General features: G+C 37.5%; 1 protein-coding gene and 1 long non-coding RNA gene across 4 annotated transcripts in view; one reads left to right on the top strand and one right to left on the bottom strand.

The window, feature by feature from the left end:
• The window catches only part of LOC144579906 (uncharacterized), a 535,694-nt gene that overhangs the window by 444,020 nt on the left and 73,141 nt on the right, over positions 1–18,533 (bottom strand). The window lies entirely within an intron of this gene.
• The window catches only part of CPB1 (carboxypeptidase B1), a 31,232-nt gene continuing 22,942 nt past the window's right edge, over positions 10,244–18,533 (top strand). Inside the window, exons 1-3 of the mRNA XM_017965762.5 lie at positions 10,244–10,329; positions 10,437–10,512; positions 17,243–17,367. Of these exons, the coding sequence (XP_017821251.2) occupies positions 10,259–10,329; positions 10,437–10,512; positions 17,243–17,367 (272 nt within the window). The 5' untranslated portion in view covers positions 10,244–10,258. The remainder of the gene's footprint in view (positions 10,330–10,436; positions 10,513–17,242; positions 17,368–18,533) is intronic.

The following is an 18,533-nucleotide window of genomic DNA, read 5'->3' as shown; positions in this document are numbered from 1 at the left end:
TATATCTCTGTTTTGGTACCAGTACCATGCTGTTTTGATTACTGCAGCCTTGTAATATTGTTTGAGGTCAGGTAGCATGATGCCTCAAGCTTAGGGTTTTTTTGCCTAGGATTGTCTTAGCTATGCAGGCTCTTTTTTGGTTCCATATGAAGTTTAAGGTGTGTTCTTTTTTCTTTTCAATTCTGTGAAGAAAGTCATTGGTAGTTTGATGGGACAGCATTGAGTGTATAAATTACTTTGGGCAGTATGGCCATTTTCATGATATTGACTCTTCCTAACCAAGAGCATGGGATGTTTTTCCATCTGTTTGTGTCCTCTCTTATTTTCTTCAGCAGTGATTTGTAGTTTGTGAAGGACCTATTCAAGGGCCCTTGAATAGGTCCTTCACATCCCTTGTTACTTGTATTCTGAGGTATTTTACTCTCTTTGTAGCAATTGTGAATGGGAGCTTACGCATATTTGGCTCTCTGTCTATTATTGGTGTATAGGAATGCTCGCAATTTTTGCACATTGATTTTTGTATCCTGAGACTTTGCTGAAGTTGCTTATCAGCTTCAAGAGATTTTGGGCTGAGACAATGGGGTTTTCTAAATATACAATCCTGTCATCTGCAAACAGGGACAATTTGATGTCCTCTCTTCCTATTCAAATACCCTTTATTTCTTTCTCTTGCCTAATGGCCCTAGCCAGAACTTCCAATCCTATGTTGAATAGGAGTAGTGAGAGAGGGCATCCTTTTCTTGTGCCAGTTTTCAAAGGGAATGCTTCCAGTTTTTGCCTATTGGGTATGATATTGGCTGTGGGTTTGTCATAAATAGCTCTTATTATTTTGAGATACGATCCATTGATGCCTAGTTTATTGAGAGTTTTTAGCATACAGTGCTTTTGAATTTTGTTGAAGGCCTTCTCTACATCTATTGAGATAATCATGTGGTTTTTGTCTTCGGTTCTGTTTATGTGATGGATTATGTTTATAGATTTGCAGATGTTGAACCAGCCTTGCATCCCTGGGATGAAGCCAACTTGATTGTGATGGATAAGCTTTTTGATGTGCTGTTGGATTCAGTTTGCCAGTGTTTTATTGAAGATTTTTGTATCAATATTCATCATGGATATTAGCCTGAAATTTTCTTTTTTAGTTGCATCTCTGCCAGGTTTTGGTATCAGGATGATGTTGGTCTCATAAAATGAGTTAGGGAGGAGTCCCTCTTTTTGTATTGTTTAAAGTAGTTTCAGACAGAATGGCACCAGCTCCTCTTTGTACCTCTGGTAGAATTCGGCTGCAAACCCTTCTGGTCCTGGACTTTTTTTGGTTGGTAGGCTATTAATTGATGCCTTAACTTCAGACCTTGTTATTGGTCTATTCAGGAATTTAACTTCTTCCTGTTTTAGTCTTGGGAGGGTGTAATGTCCAGGAATTTATCCATTTCATCTAGATTTACTGGTTTATCTTCAAAGAGGTGTTTGTAGTAACCTCTGATGGTAGTTTATATTGAGATTGGTGATGATATCCCCTTTATTATTTTTAATACATCTATTTGAATCTTCTCTCTTTTCTTTTTTATTAGTCTGGCTAGAAGTCTATCTATTTTGTTGATCTTTTAAAAAAAACACCTGAATTTATTGATTTTTTGAAGGGTTTTTTTGTGTCTCTATCTCCTTCGGTTCTGCTCTGATCTTAGTTATTTCTTGTCTTCTGCTAGCTTTTTAATTTGCTTGATCTTGCTTCTCTAGTTCTTTTACCTGTGACGTTAGTCAATTTTAGATCTAACATCTCTTATTTTTTGACTTTTTAACAATAGCCATTCTGACTTGTGTGAAATGGTATCTCATTGTTTTTAATTTGCAAATGATTCAGGATTTCTGAAGGAATAATTTTCAGATAAAAATGCTCCTAATTGTTAAAAATGTCAGACAAATTAAATTGAACAGAGTTTAATTGAGCAAAAAACAATTCGCAAATTGGGTAGTCTCCTGAGCCCAGAGTAGGCTCTGAGACTCCAGCACAGCCACATGGTAAATTTACGAACAGAAAAAGGAGAGTGGCACACAGAAAACGGAGGTGAACTATAGAAACAGCTAGACTGGTTACAGCTCAGCATTCACCTTATTTGAACATGATTTGAACAGTTAGCCCCCTTGGATTGGCCAAAACTCAGTTATTGACACAAGCGTAGGTTATGGTCTGTATATATCTCTATTTAGTTTGTAGCTCACTATGTACAGAGAAACTTATGGGCCAAATTGAAAATATGTAGCTTTAGGCTGAACTTGATTTAGCATATTCAGTATCTCACAGACACAAATACATGTACAAAGTACTTGAACTTCTCCAAGTAATTGGAACTGTTTCCTCTGACTTAACAGGAAGTACTCATTCTCTGATTTATCTCTCTTCCCTGGTATCATCCGGCCATTTTAACGAGAGGAAGATGGCCTTCTGTTTACCCCTTACTCATCAGTGCTAGGTTGCACTCAGGTTGGGAGAATGGTTTTTCCAGAATCATCATTTGGCCCAGTTGTTAAACTCACACTCCTTAAACTCACTTTCTTAAACAAAGAAAAAAAGAGTCAAGAGAACTACTCCTTTAGTTTTTGTGCTTGTTTGTCTGCCTGACAGTGCAAGTTTAAAGAACACAATTAAACCCTTTCCATCTCTGAATACCCCATAGCCCCTAGCTCAAGAACCTTAACATTGAAATCACAATAACTTCTTCGGTTTTGAACAAGACAGACCACGAATCCACAGGGCCAGATCTTTAAGTTCACTTAATTGTAGATATAAACTCTGTCTAAAGCTTCCCAAAATGTATTCTCAAAATAACTGGTCTGAATTGATGCTTTTGAAGAAAATATTCCACAGCCAAATGCACTAGAATCATAGGAGTGGTCCTAAGTCTTCTAATTTCAGCTGGACTTGGTTTTCCCAACCCTCTACTGTGAGATATGCTTGGGAAATAGCTGTATGGCAGAGTCCCTTTTTGATGATTTGTAATGCGTGTTAAAGACTCCAAGAAACCTTACACTAAAGGAGTTTGTTTGTTTTAGTTTAAAGCAAACATATTTGACTTTAGAACCCTTTTCTACTTAATATTATTGAATGCCTGGGGAAATCCTCTTCCCGGCATTGGCTCATAGGAGGCAGAGACACTTCCTACCATCAAAGTTAAAGTCAGACTCTCACTTTCCCAGCCTCCTAGTAGCTTCCACTTTGACTTGGAAGCTGGTGACAAATAGAAGTGAGGATTCCTCAAGATCTCCTCTGGAAAGGATGGCAACAGCACCAGCAGTAGTGGCTGCACTAAGTATTTTGCATGGAGTTTATGCCAGAGTTCTAGAAATGATCTCTTTACCCTTCCCTGGCAAACCAGCACATCCCATCATCCTGACCACAAGAATTGGTTCAAGATAAAGAGGCGCATGTCTCAAGTTGGTTCACTGAGATTCAATCTAAAGATTTGGCTTAGAATTTAAAGTAAAAAGAAATTGTCTTTTTTTTTTTTTTGAGACAGAGTTTTGCTCTTGTTACCCATGCTGGAGTGCAATGGCGCGATCTCGGCTCACTGCAACCTCCGCCTCCTGCGTTCAAGCAATTCTCCTGCCCCAGCCTCCCGAGTAGCTGGGACTATAGGCGTGTGCCACCATGCCCAGCTAATTTTTGTATTTTTAGTAGAGAGGGGGTTTCATCATGTTGACCAGGATGGTCTCAATCTCTTGACCTCATGATCCACCTGCCCCGGCCTCCCAAAGTGCTGGGATTATAGGCATGAGCCACCACGCCCAGCCAGAAATTGTCTTTTCAATGGTGTTATCAACTCACTAGGATGCAAAACTGTACCTATTAGTAACCACCCTGTGTGCCAATTGTACATGGCACAACTGATCAAAAAGAGAGACCTAGGCTTAACAAATATTGTAACTGTCCAATGGGTTCATTTTGCTCACTGCCCAGATAGAGTCAATTTATTAAGACAGATGAATTGCAATAGAGAAAGAGTTTAATCCTCTCAGAGCTGATGGAATAGGAGACCAGAGTTTTACTATTACTCAAATCAATCTCCTGAAAATTTGGAGACTGGTTTTATTTTAAGGATAATTCATTGGGTAGGGGGTAAGGAAGTGGGAAGCACTGAGTGGTCGGGTCAGAGATGAAATCATAGGGCATCAAAACTATTTTCTTATGCTGAGTCAGTTTCCAGATGGAGGCCACAAGATCAGAAGAGCCAGTTTATTGATCTGGGTGGCACTAGCTAATTCATTGAGTACAGGGCCTGAAAAATATCTTAAGCAACAATCTTAGGCTTTACAATAGTCATATTATCCCTAGTAGCAACTGAGGTTTAGAGTCTTGTGGCCTCTAGCTATATGGCTCCTAAGCCATAATTTCTAATCTTGTGACTAATTTGTTAGTCCTACAAAGGCAGTCTGGTCCCCAGGAAGAAGGGAGTTTATTTTAGGAAAGGGATATTATCATCTTTGTTTCAAAGTTCAACTATAAACTAAGTTCTTCACAAAGTGAGCTCGGCCTACACCCAGGAACTAGGAATAAACAAGAACAGCTTGGAGGTGACATGCAAAATAGAGTTGGTTAAGTCAGATTTCTTCACTGCCATAATTTTCTTGCTGTTATACATGAATACTGCAAAGTTGTTCCATTATCATCAACTAAACTTGTGGTGTCAGCACTATTGCTAAACTTTTTAGTTATATAAACAACAAGTTCTCTCATTTAGCTAGTTTACTTTTAGTTTTGGTGGCAAACAAGAGCAAACTTAGGGAAGTGAAGTGAAGAAAGAACCCAAATTGTGGTGATGGATTGCAAAAGCTGAAGCTAGAAAGACATTAACAGGAGACAAATCCAAAAGGCAAGGTCAGTGGGGAAGAAAATATATGAAACAGAACAGTGGGCAATGAGGTTAGAATCTGGATGAATCAGCAACAGAATAAAATGTGGTGTGCAAAGCAGATTATGTTAGGATAATTTACAACAAATCCATGAATAATGAACAAATGTGATGTATCATTTTTGTGGTACCCAAAGCATAGTGTAAAAAGGACATCCCATGTGTCTATGACCATATCACTCAGCCAGCTGATCTCAGGAAAAAACATTCTATGTGTATAATCACTCGATCGTTAATTCTAAAAATAGAGAAGATTCAAAGAAGATCAAAGGAAACTGTCAATTCTAAGAATACATACATAGATCAGGGTAAGATTATTTTTTGACTTCAGATAAGTTTATAATTTTGATTTGATGTAAATTTTCATGACCGAAAGGGAATGCTGGAAGGTCTGTTTGCTATTAACCCAAGGGAAGAATGAAATTTGACCTCCCTAGGAAAGCAGTATTTGTCTTAATACTACTCTCCCTATAATGTCATAATTAACAATGCCAAAATAATTTGGCTTTCTTGTGAAAATATCGGATTGTCATTATTTCTATATCCTTCCACTCAACAAAGTACCTTGCACTTGCTAGAGAAACAAATTAAAATGAAGAGGACAGTTCGATACCTCAAGGAGCTTGTAATCTCAGGGAAAGGAGAAAGATTCACAAATATTCAACCAGAATACAAAAATAAAGAAACAATATGAAGAATAAAAACAAAGCACTATGAGACTGTGCAGAGAAGGAAATAACACCCACACACACACAAAAAGCAGACTTGCCAAGTCAATGAACTGACTGAATTTTCAACTTTTTAATCAGTTGTATTGATAAAGTATCAATATATAGACCATTTATATCCTTTATATCCAGAAGGTTATGTAATTGGGCTTTAATTTGTTTAATAAAAACATTTTCATCAAAGCATTCAGAATGTCAACAAAACAGCTGTGGTATTCGTTAACTGAACAACAATTATTTTATGTAATCTCCATCAGAGACAACTGAAGATAAAAAAACTACCATCCTCATATATAACTAATTTGGGCTGTGCACTGACAAGAACCTACTTTAAATTTCCACACCCATTTACAACTCTAGTACTGTAGCAGGCAACATTTGTGTCTACTGAAAACGCAACTAGGACAGGACAATCTGAAGATACATCTAGTAGTGTATGAACCATACAGAAAAAGATAGTACGCAGTTTAAAAACATATCTTAGACAGTCTTACCTTTCCATTTTTTCTTTAAAAGGAGTGAGAGTTTACAGGGGATTTAAATGCTTTATAGACAAGGGAAACAGCTTGTACTAGAGCCAATTTATTTATCATTATCTTTTCATCTTCCCTTTTTCATCTTTCTCCTCCTCATCCTTTTCATCTTCCTGGTCTTCCTCTTTCTTCTATTTCTTGTTGTTGTTTTTTCAGCCTTAATGACTGCCTTTTTTGCTGCATCAGGCTTTCCTTAGCTCAGTATGCAACAATATCCTTTTCATATTATTCTTTCAGTTTTACGGCCTTCTTTTTGTAAGGCTGCTTGTCATCTGCAGCAGTGGTATTTCCTATCTCTCCCCATTTCTTTACACCAATGAATAGGCTGAAATGTTCTCCTTTGATTTGGGGGCAATACTCAGAACAGAACAGGAAAAAGGCTGAAGGTAGCCTCTTGGGTGCATTATATGATACTTGAACTTTTTTTCCCCCTTTTAGGAAGGAGACAGGTTTTCATTTCCTTTTCACAACAGGCTTTGTCTGTCATTGCCATTTATTTAAATTTTCCTATCTCTTTAGCAGAGAGGGTCTTCCACTTCTCTGAGTGCTTCTTAGAAAACTCTGAGAAACTGACTGAAGCATTTGGGTGCTCTGGCAAATTTGCACAAACAATGTATATGATGACATTTCGTCTCTTGGCTTCTTAGGATCTCCTTTGCTTATGATTGGTTATTTTTCCTCAGTGAGGCACAGTCATCTAGTGCCTGTCCAGCTCTCACTTGTTCTAGCACTTTCTCTATGGATCTCAATGTACAGCAATGGCTCTTTAACTTAAAAAAAAATGTTTATCATGAGAAACAAAGAGACAAACCAAAAACTGAGGGACATCCTCCACAAAAACTGTCTAGTACCCTCTAGAAATGTCAATATTATGAAAGATAAAGGCTCAGGTCCTAGTCCAGATTAAAGAACACTACAGAGGCATCCTAGATTGGATCCTAAGTCAGATACACCCACAAAAAGCACTAAACACCATGTTAGCCCTGGGAGGCATTAAGTTAGCCCCAACTCACTGGCCAGCATGTTACAGATGGTAGAATTACCCTAGACTTCCTCCTTTCTGGCCATGGTAGAGTTTGTGCAATAGTTAATATTGTTAACAATAGTTAACAGATAATAATCTGTTGTACCCAGATTATTGCCTCAGGTGAAGTGGAACAGTCAATACTGAAACTAAAGAGAAAGCTGCCTGGCTTTCTAAGGCAGACATTGACGGTTTAGACTATTTGTTCCACTGGTTGGATCCAGTACCCTGGAGAGACAAGGCTGAGGTGAGTGTTGCAGATTGGCCTCATGATGCTGCTTGAAGTCCTATTAATATTCATTTTTATTAAATGCCATATTAGACAAATCGAATAGATTTAGTTTCAGGTCATGTCAGTTGGATTAATCAGAATGACCAACAGAGTAGCATATTTGTGGGAAAATTCAGTCAAGAAGGTGTAGAAAGTGGTAGATGTGGTTGAGAGACAAATCTCCATGGGTCTCCCTGTCTTTTCATAGGTTGGGAAAGCTTCTATTCTAGACTATTTTTTCAAGGATATTTGTGGAGCAAACAGCTTGTAAAACAGGGATAGTGTCTCCAAAGCAAAGGAATTATTCCGCTTGTTATCCAAGATAATAAAGCCAATGTCTCCTCTAAGGCAAAGCTTGGGAAGATTTACTATCAGCCCCCTCAAGATTTGGAATTCCTTAAGCTCAGTGTATACCAATTGTGATACAAACTGGTATACATAGCAGTTACCTGGGCCCACCTGCACACCATCTCTATGGGACCAGGAAGTAAAAGAACTGAAACAAACGTGAAGCTCATGCTCCTTGATGTGCCAAGAATAACAAAATCCTTTATTTTTCTGATCTAGGAGTTTCATGTCTTCTGACAACATCTATGAAACTGTATAAGGATAACTTGTTATCCCACAGGTAGAATAAAATCTCATTTTATTGACAAAAACCCATATTAATGGAGAGAAATACCATATTTCCCAATTGAATTATATTGGTTCTCCTCAAATTGATCTACTGATTTGATGCAATCCCAATCAATATCCTAGCAACATTTTCATGAAAACTGACAAAGTAATACTAAAATATATAGAGAAATGTAAAGTACTTAGAATAGCCAAAACAATCCTGGTGAAGAACAAAGTTGGAGGATTTATGCATGCTCTGATCTTAAGACTTACTATAAAGTATAGTTATCAAAATATTGTAGTAGTTTTATAAAATCAGACAAACAGATCAATGGATCATAAATAAAAAGTAAAGAAATTACTCTACAAATATATGGCCAGATGAATTTTGACAGAGAAACCAGTACAATTCAATGAGGAGAAACAACGTTTTTCAACAAATAACAGTGGATCTACTGAAGATCCATATTTTAAAAATTAATGACTCATATCTTACATAAAGACCCAAAACTACAAATTTCCTATAAGAAAACATAGATGAATGTGTTTGAGACCTTGAGATAGGCAGATTCCTTTGAAAAAAATGTAAAGGCACTAATTATAAAAGAAAAATGTTGGTAAACAAACTTTATCAAAATTGAAAATGTCTGTTCATCAAAAGATAACATTGAAAAAAATAAAAACGCAAGCCACATACTGGGAAAAAATATTTGCAACATGTATTTCCAACACAGGACTTGTATCCATACCATATAAAGAACTGCTACAATGCAAGAATCAAAAGACAACCAATTTTTTAAAAAAGGTAAAAGACTTCAATAGATGCTTCACAAAAGAAGATTTACAAGTGGTCAATAAATGCATGAAAAGATGTTTATCACTACTGATCATCAGAGTAATACAAGTTAAAATTAGAATTAGATACTACTTTGTACTCATTAGAAATACCAAAGGTAAATACTAAAAATAACAAAATGCTGCAGACAACACAAAGACACTAGATACTGATGGAAGCTTAAAATGGTACAACCCACGAGGGAAAAAATGTTTAGCAGAATCTTATTGTGTTAAACATAGATTTACACTGTTACTTAGCAATTCCATTTATGTTTACCCCCTTAAATGAAAAATATGCCAACGAAAGAACTTGTACAAAAATATTTATGCAACTTTATTAATAACACAAAATTGGAAACAATATAAATATCTATCAATGGGAAAATGGCTAAACAAATTGTGATGTACTCATACAATTAACAAGGCCGAGCATGGTGGCTCATGCCTGTATTCCCAGCACTCTGGGAGGCTAAGGCAGGCAGATCGCTTGAGGCCAGGAGTTCGAGGCCGACCTGGAAAACACAGCGAAACCACATCTCTACTGAAAACAGAAAAATTAGCCAAGCGTGGCGGTGCATTCCAGTAATCCCAGCTACTTGGGAGACTGAGTCACAAGAATCGCTTGAACCCAGGAGGTGGAGGTTGCAGTGAACTGAGATCACACATCACTACACTGCCACCTGGAAAACAGAGCAAGACTCTATCTCAAAAAATGATATTAATACTAATAATGATAATATAAACAAAAATACTAAAAAATCTCAAAACATTATCTTGGATAAAAGAAGCCAGACATAACTGAATACATATTGTATGATCTCATTTACATGACGTTTCATACAGGCAAAATTAATGTATAAATCTAGAAATCAAAGTAACATTTGCCTGAGAGGAGTATAGAAATAGACTGGAAAAGTGCTCAAGGAAACTTGTTAGGTGATGGAATGTTCTATATCTTGTTTGGGATGTATCTTACATGGGTTTATATATTTGTCAAAACTCAAAAAACTTTACACTAAAATATGTAGAATTTATTGTACATAATTCTCAATTCAAAATGAAGAAAAAAATACAAAATAGATTTTATTTAAATCTAATTTACTCCCAGCCTGTTCAAGCACCGATATCCAAATTAAATAAGTTGAATTTGAGAGTATTTACTCTATTTCCACAGGTGTTGAGAGAGATACCCTCTAGACTTTACACAGCTACCAAGGCAACAATGCCAGGAAGACTATTAATCAAGGTATGATAGCACCTGTTTGCAATCAGGAGAAGAAAGCAAAGAACACTCTGGATTATAAAAGCAGATGAGACCTACCTACTACACCTAGTCAGACACAATGTTGGCACTCTTGGTTCTGGCAACTGTGGCCCTGGCATCTGCTCATCATGGTGGTAAGCACTTCGAAGGGTAAGTAAGCCATCCTTAAGGAGCAAGTCCTTCTTTCTTGGTAGCCCCAAAATTTGGACACATCACTCAATTTAAATTTTCTGTGCTTCTGCTATCTCACCATTCAGTGAGAAGGTGTTCCGTGTCAATGTTGCAGATGAAAATCAAATTAACATAATCCGCAAGTTGGCCAGCACCACCCAGGTAAGTAACAATTTAGATTTAGTTCACATATAATTTAAAATCTTAGATTGCACTATGATTCCAACAATGAAAAAAAAATAACATGAAATGTTAACTATAGCATTTTTGGTAGCAAGAAATAAAACCTTGGAAAACATTAAGTGCCATAATATCTTCTTTTTCTGCCTAAATTAGATTGCCATAAGCCCTGCAGTATTATAAATCTATGATAACTTTTAAAAGAGCTGACAGTGTGGCAACTAGATGAGTTGGAACTGTCACGAAGGTCACAGAACATCTAATGTGCAGTCACTTTCCTTCTAAGGCAAAAGAGAAAAATGATCAACTTGGATATTACTGAAAAACTGGGCTTTTGTCCAACTTCAAATTCATTTCCACATCCCATGTATCATCTGTCCTCTTTGATTTTCTTTCATTCCAAATCAAACAGCTTGTGTTTTCATGACCTTGATTCAGGTCCCCTTAATGATATGACGTGAGGGGGAAAAGGAAGGTAAAAAGCCATGAGTGATTTTCATACTTTTCTTTTGCTTTCAAAAAACTGACATCTCTGTGCTATTCCTTTTTTTAATCCACTATATATGAGTTGAGAACTGACATTTTAAACTGCATATATGATGTGGCAGGAAGCTATTGCTGATCACAACTATAGTAGTTCCACGTGGGCCAATGCTGTTTCTTCATAAATTTATAAACTAAAATAATCTGTTAGCTTACACACACACACACACACACACACACAAATATACACACACACATACACACAGCCACACACATACACACACAGACACACATACATACACACACAGACACACACACATACACACACATACATACACACACACAGACACACACATACATACACACACACATACATACACACACATACACACACACACACACATGCATAGTCATTTTGTAGCTTTTAAGGCATATAGGAAGAAAGAAGGTGGAGAGTGTCATAATCACAGACTCAGAAGTTAAAAATTGAAAGAAATATACATTATCTATTCCAGCGTCCCACTCAAATCTGGAATTTCCTTCTGGGAAACAGCATCCCTGGTTGCTCCCCCTGATAAAACCTTGAGTACTTTGAGGAATAGTTTGTATATGACTTATTGGATGGAATAGCCAACTTGCCTTACAAATCATTCCAACTGTTTTCTTCCTTATTCTGAACTGAAGGCTTCTTTCTCTAACTTTGACCCACTGGGCTTAAGTATTGTGTTACCTCTAAGATTTATCTTTTTCAGGCTTTCCATAACTTTTCTTAGCGCTGGTTTACAGACTCTTGATCATTCTGCTCACATCTAGATACAGCTCAGTCTTCTGTCTATATTCCTTTTTTTAAATGTAGCTACCAGAATTGACAATGGGCCTCCAGGTGTGCTCTGATTAATACATGCTACAGGGCCATCACTTGCCTCCATTTGTAAAGCAGACATTTATTAATGGTGCCCAAGATTCTTTTTAGCATCTTGAGCAGCTATAGAACACTATTAGATTATATTAAACCTGTGTTCAATCAAAACCATTAGGTAATTTTTTTTCTTCACATGAATCACACTCAAACAGGGTATCCCTCCTTCTGTACTTACCTAATTGACTTTTTTCACCTAAATGTAGGATTTTAGATTTGCACTTTTAAGATGTGCCTTGCCAGCCTGTTTTCAGCATGTTGAGATCTTTTAGAAAACTAATTCAGCTATCCAGGGAAATAATTCTTCCCCCTAACTTTGTATCTCCAGCAAGTTTGATAAGCATACGTTTTCAACTTTTATCCTTGTCACTGATAAAATATTAAGTAGGTCAGGAGTCACAGAATTACAGGCTTTCATGTTTTACTCATTCAGTTCCTATTTATCATGAATCTCCAATGTGCCAGACAACATAGTGTTAGGCACTGAAGTGATTCATTCACCTATTCTCCTTGTATAAGTTTACTCAACTACCCAAGCTAGGAGGATGTTACCTAGAGGTAACTCTGCCTGATACTTTCTGGTTTATAAAGAAAGATATCAATGCAGAGACTTCATCGAATAAATGCTTTACTAAGATCAAGATTCAACATTCTACCAGGTTAGTGGTCTCACCCAAAAATAAGTTGAAGTTAATTGGGCCTGACTTATTCTTGCTTTAAGCCATGCTGGCTCCCAGAAACCACAGCTTCCTTTTCTGAGCATTCACAATCCATCTGCTTCCAGTTTACTCTGCAGCTTTGCCAGAACCCATGCCAGGCCCCAGCAGCTCCTGCTTCTGGGCTTCACCTGTTTTCTTGTTTATAAAATCTAAAATTTGCTCCCTCTACTCCCCAGTGAGCCCTTCAAGCTCTGATTCTTCCAAGATTGCTGAGAAAGTTCTGCAATCACATCTGCAGTATTTTAGTTATCTAAAATTCAGCATTTCATAGTGGTCAAGAGCAGAGAGTCTGGACTGACCCCCTGGGTTCAATTCCTAGCCCTACTACTTGTTAGCCGAACTAGGATACCTGAGTCTCAATTTCCTCACTTGTGAAATGAAGATAATAATACTATTTACCTTGTGAGATGTAAATAGTATTAATATAGGTAAAACACTTCAAAAGACTGTTGTGAGATATAAATGAATTAATATAGGTAAAGCACTTCAAAATAACTTAAATAGTAAGAACTATATGGATTTGCTGTTGTTATTACTATCATTAGGTCTGGGATTTTGAATATAATTTACATGGCTAGTATAAATCAATCACCTATTTCCTCATCTACCTTGGGCTTCAATGTTCTCTTTCCAAAGAAGGTATTTCTGCTTAAATCATAACATGAAAAAGTTTTTACTTAATACTGGTGGTAATTTCATCTCTCGGTGGTAACGGAATAAACAAGTGATAGTGTAACTCCTTCTTGGAAAAGACAGAAGCCAAAGAGTTAAATAGAGCTTTTTCTTATGGCTGCAAACATCATGCTTAGCTCCAAGCAGTTGGACACATATTTCTTCTTTATTCTTTTATTTTCAACATGACTGAAATGAGATTTTCATTCTCCTTCACAGTTATAGGAACAGCATATTCTGGGCTGTAGCCTTCCTGATAAGATCATTACAAGGGCATCCAGTATTCATCCTTGGCCATGTGTCCTTCCTCTCAGCTTTTGAACATGTCCTTTTAAATGCTGAATATATTGGACAGATCTGTGCCCACACTGTACTCCAGCAGACTTTCTTTTCTCATCTATAATTGAACAGTAAGGATTTTATTTTTTCTCCTCACAATCAGGGTTGTGCTTGTTCCTTTATTGAAGGCATTCTCCATAAAACCCTAGAGTAACATGGTTACTGTCTTCCAGTGTTCCTGGCTTTCCTACTGTACCAGTAAGTTCCTCCCCACTGTCTGGAATCAGGCCTTGAGTAGAAGTGGCTTCCTTTTCCAACAAGAAAGGAAAATTTCACCAAGATAAATGCAAAGTCTATCAGATGCTTGACTTATAGTCAAATGCAATGTGAAGAAACAAATTCATGCAAATTTCTGAAGAAACAAAATCCCCAACACCAATATTTATTCTTTTACAGGCCAATCTTATTCCCAGAAAAAATTAAGGTTGACATGCTACTTTATCTTGCTTTTGGGCTAGTTTTCTGATATATTTTAGGAAGGATTCTTTAGTTGTTAGGCAGCTGGCTGATTAAGTTGATATTCTTATAAGGCTATCATTTAAAGAGCTCTCTTAATCATCCAATAATTGCTCTGTATGGTTCTTTGTCACATTCATCATTGCATCACTTCAGTTTTCCAACTTCATCGTGTATAAGTTAATTCCCTACATCTACATCCTATATTTACTCCATGTTTATATTTCAGACATACATCTCATTCACAAGGTCTTGGTAATTTTGAAATTTATATTTATCTCCTTGTGTTATTACTTTGAGTTTACGGCCTCTATTCATATTTGGTGCATTGAGCTATGAGGCTATGGCATTGCTCCTGATTTCCAGCCATGTTTCTCCTAGGAAGTGCCAGAGACTAACTCCAGTATACTAGGTCTGTGTCACACATGCAGCACTCCAGAGTGTTGTATGTTGACAGATTTGCTAACTACCTTTCCCCATGTCAAACTGAAATTTTTAAGCAATTTCAGATTAGGTCTGCAAGTTTTTGTCAAACATATTTATGAGATTTATTTGCCCCCTTTTAAGGAATCCATAATTCTCACACTATAATCTTAAAAATAACACTTTCTCTACATACATATACTCTTCTCATATTTGGCAGAGCTAGGACCAATGGGTAAGAGCTTAGGAGGATACAGATGGCAATTTTCAGTTTAATATTAGAAGTAAAACCATTCATAAGCAATTAAGCTGTTCTGAAGTAGCACTAGATATACACAGGGTTCTGCTAGAACCACCACCAAGAATATCACGCAGGCATTTGATGCTTTGAGTGGAAAGCTAGAATCTTAATATAGGCTCTTCTAAAGCAGACTGTGAGACAAAGATTCAAGAGAAAGAAATGTATCTGGGAAGTTCAGGGAGCCCTGGTAAAGAAGTGGGGAGTGCTACATGAAAGTAAAGGCAGCCAACAAAGGAAACACTATTAAGCCAGCTACCACAGAGGACAACTGGAGGCAAACCCACAGGGGAACTCTAGGAACACGTACAAACAACACGCTTCAGAATTGTCCCACCTGAGAGGTGAGGGAGTTTGTGTATTTCAACATTGACTTTTCAGGGTTATTGGTTGAACCAGAAAGAGTAATTTGCTTGGTAGACAGTAATTTCCTGTCTACCTGGAGTTGATCATTTGGCTCTTCCCAGTTCTAGGGGAAAGAGCCCTCAGGAACAGAGAGGCAGATATTACCAGGGGGGAGTATACTAAGCACACTAAAAAGTCAGAGAGACACTGTCAGCTACAGATACATGTAGGACTTTATGTGCTTTGCCAATTCTCAACCTTGTCATCTATAATAAAGACATACCTCCCTCTCCCACCACACCATAAAATGACATGTGTTTATTGGGAACACAAATTCAGAGCTAAGTTTCAAAACTATGCTTTCTCTTATAATGTGCTTATCTTCATTGGCCTTCTCTCCACAATGTTGGCTAACTAGAAGTTGTCCCCAGCCCCTTGCTTTCTCTGTCCTTATCTTGGCATGTCTTTTTACTTCCTCATTTCATTTAACCTCTCATCCTTGACTCTCTAGGTCACCTTCTACAGCCAATCCTCATCCAAACATTGATGCTCTCTCCTTTCAATCCCTTTGTGACAACCACACTCACGCCTTTTTCTTCTAGAATGCCAGTATCTATCTCTGCCTTCCATTGCTCTGACATTCCTTATGGGCCTGGCTCGTGACTTAGCACCCCTAGACTTCTACAATAGTTTAAAGCCTACCAGGGCAGAATATAGGTCGCTCAGTGCCGCACAAGTGTACCTGAAACTGAGATGTCTTAAAGTATTACTTAACCAGGTTCTGTTGCACAACCTCTAAGTCTGCCCAAACTTCCTTCCAAGTTTCCAAGCAGTGGTCCTAAATATCACCATCAGTCACATCTCTAGCCCAAAACAGTGCAGAAACATCCAAACAGAGATTGGCTGAGACACAGGGACTAACAAAGACCCAATATCAGGCTGATCTCAGACAATCAAAAGCCACACATCCATCAAAAGCCACTGATGATTTTGTGTTTAGTTACTGGTCTAATGAAATGGTTTTGATTCTTTAACCACAAGTCGTCTGCCAGATATCTGACTTGCTCCATTTTACAAACAATGTATAGAGTACAGGCCAAACCAATGGATACTCTATTATTAGCTAGACATAGTTTTAACCCCAAATCTTATCAGCTCTTCTAAGCTTCCACTCAGCACAAGGAAGGAAGAGAAAAACAGACACCTACAAGATGTAGTATGTCCTGGGTAATAATAGCCACTGAAAAGTGCTACTTAAAACCACACATCCACAGATTTTTAAAAACTGCTCTTTTAGGCTTCATATTCTCTAAAGTCTCCCCCATGAAGACAAAAGCCATGTTTGATTTGCCTACTAATGTATTCCTAGTCTCAGACACAGAGCCTAGCATATTGTAAATTCTCAACAATAGTTGATGAGTAAACTGAATAAATGAAAATGTCAGTAAATGACTGGATCCCCAAGAGCGATTTGTTTCCAGCCACAATGCCAATATACCCACTGTGAAAAGATACCATTTTTCTTCCTGATGTATCCACCACAGGTCAGGGATGCTCTTGGTTCTACACATTACTCTGACTTGCACAGAACCGAGTTCCAAGATAAACTCATAAAATAAGTCAAGTAAAAAGTAAAACAGTAAGCTTAATCTCTCTGCACTAAATTTTGTAGTTCAGGATAATTCATCATCATTCATCTGGCACATAGATCCATTACCACAGCACTGCTATCCCAAGAAGCCAGTGCCCCAGAAAATCAATAAATAGAAAAGAACAGTTACAGAATACAACTAACTGGCATTATGGGAAATGATTCTATGTTTTTCATGTTCACTGATAATCAGTCGAGGTTATGTGTGTATTCATATAGACTTTTATCAACATCTGACTGCTAGCTTCCAACGCTTGTTCACTCAAAGGAAATATCTTCAAGAGATTTCATGGATTATTTGATTTTTGAAAATAACTCAACTGAGTAGAGCAATAATGTGCTTGCAGATGATCATTCACTCATTGAATTACAGGTATCCAATATAGTTTATCTTGCCCTTGATTCAGATTGACTTCTGGAAGCCAGATTCTGTCACACAAATTAAACCTCACAGTACAGTTGACTTCCGTGTCAAAGCAGAAGATATTGTCACTGTGGAGAATGTTTTAAAGCAGAAAGAACTACAATACAAGTAAGTTTATATTTTATAAATATTAAGATTCTCTCCCATGCATGCTTTCATGTGAGCCTTTGAATAACTCTGGGAAGGTAGAAATGAGACCAACACCATGCCTTCCCCAGGGCCCCACAAATAGGTAATGGCAGAGTTGGCCCTGGATTCCAAGTCTTAAGATTTCAGTTCTGATGGATTTCGTGTTTAGTTACTGCTCTAATGGAAATGGTTTTGATTCTTTAACCACAGTCTTCTGCCAGTTATCTGACTTGCTCCATTTTACAAGCAATGTATAGAGTACAGGCCAAACCAATGGATACTCTATTATTAGCTAGACATAGTTTTAACCCCAAATCTTATCAGCTCTTCTTTCCAGGGGATCAGCCAGACCTATTGTGAGCTATGAGGGCTATTTATGCTTTTTTAGCATTCAGATAAATCTAGAGTCAGTCTAAATGTCCCTTCTGTCCTTTTTTCTCTGAAGTCCCACCACTCTCTCTAATGGTAGGAGAAAGCACAGAGAGAAAGTTGCAAAGAAAGAAAAGTGGTCCCCAAAGGACTAGAGTAGTTGGCTAAGTCATTCTTGTCTCCCTTCCTGAATACCACTCTAATCCAAAGGCAGTTGTGTCCATTTGCTGATCAAACAAATCAATATTGAATATCTCCATGTATCAAGTACCAATAAGGATAGATATGGCCTAACATCCTTTAGGGGAAAACAGACTTTAAATGTGGAATCGCAGTAGTATTTAATAGATGGTGAGAAGAGTAAAGAGCTGGAGTTCAGAAGAATTGACCAAGTCTAGGGGTCAGGGAAGGCTGTCCTAGGAAACGATGCTTCAGTTAAGAACTGAAAGATGAGTAGGAGTTGGTTAGCCAAAGACAACAAAAAACCATTCTTTAGGCAGAGAACAGAACAAATGCTAAGGTTTAGAACTGGGAAAGACTGTGCTAACCCGGGGACATTTGCACAACAGGGAAGGAAGAAATAAGGTCTGTAGTACAAAGCAGAGGTCCTCCTCCAGGGAGTGGATTAGGGAGGAGCAAAGACAAAGTCTTGGGCTCCCGTCCTGAACATTCAAATGTTTATCCAACAATCCCCCATCACAAGCTCAAGTCTTCATCATGTTTTCAAAAAATGTAAACTATATAATTTTAACAGAAATTTATCTTGTTTTTCATAT

The sequence above is a fragment of the Callithrix jacchus genome, chromosome 17, assembly GCF_049354715.1.
Source record: "Callithrix jacchus isolate 240 chromosome 17, calJac240_pri, whole genome shotgun sequence".
Lineage (NCBI taxonomy): Eukaryota > Metazoa > Chordata > Mammalia > Primates > Cebidae > Callithrix > Callithrix jacchus.
The sequence above is the reverse complement of the archived record's forward strand: the minus strand, read 5'-3'. Positions and strand labels throughout refer to the sequence as shown.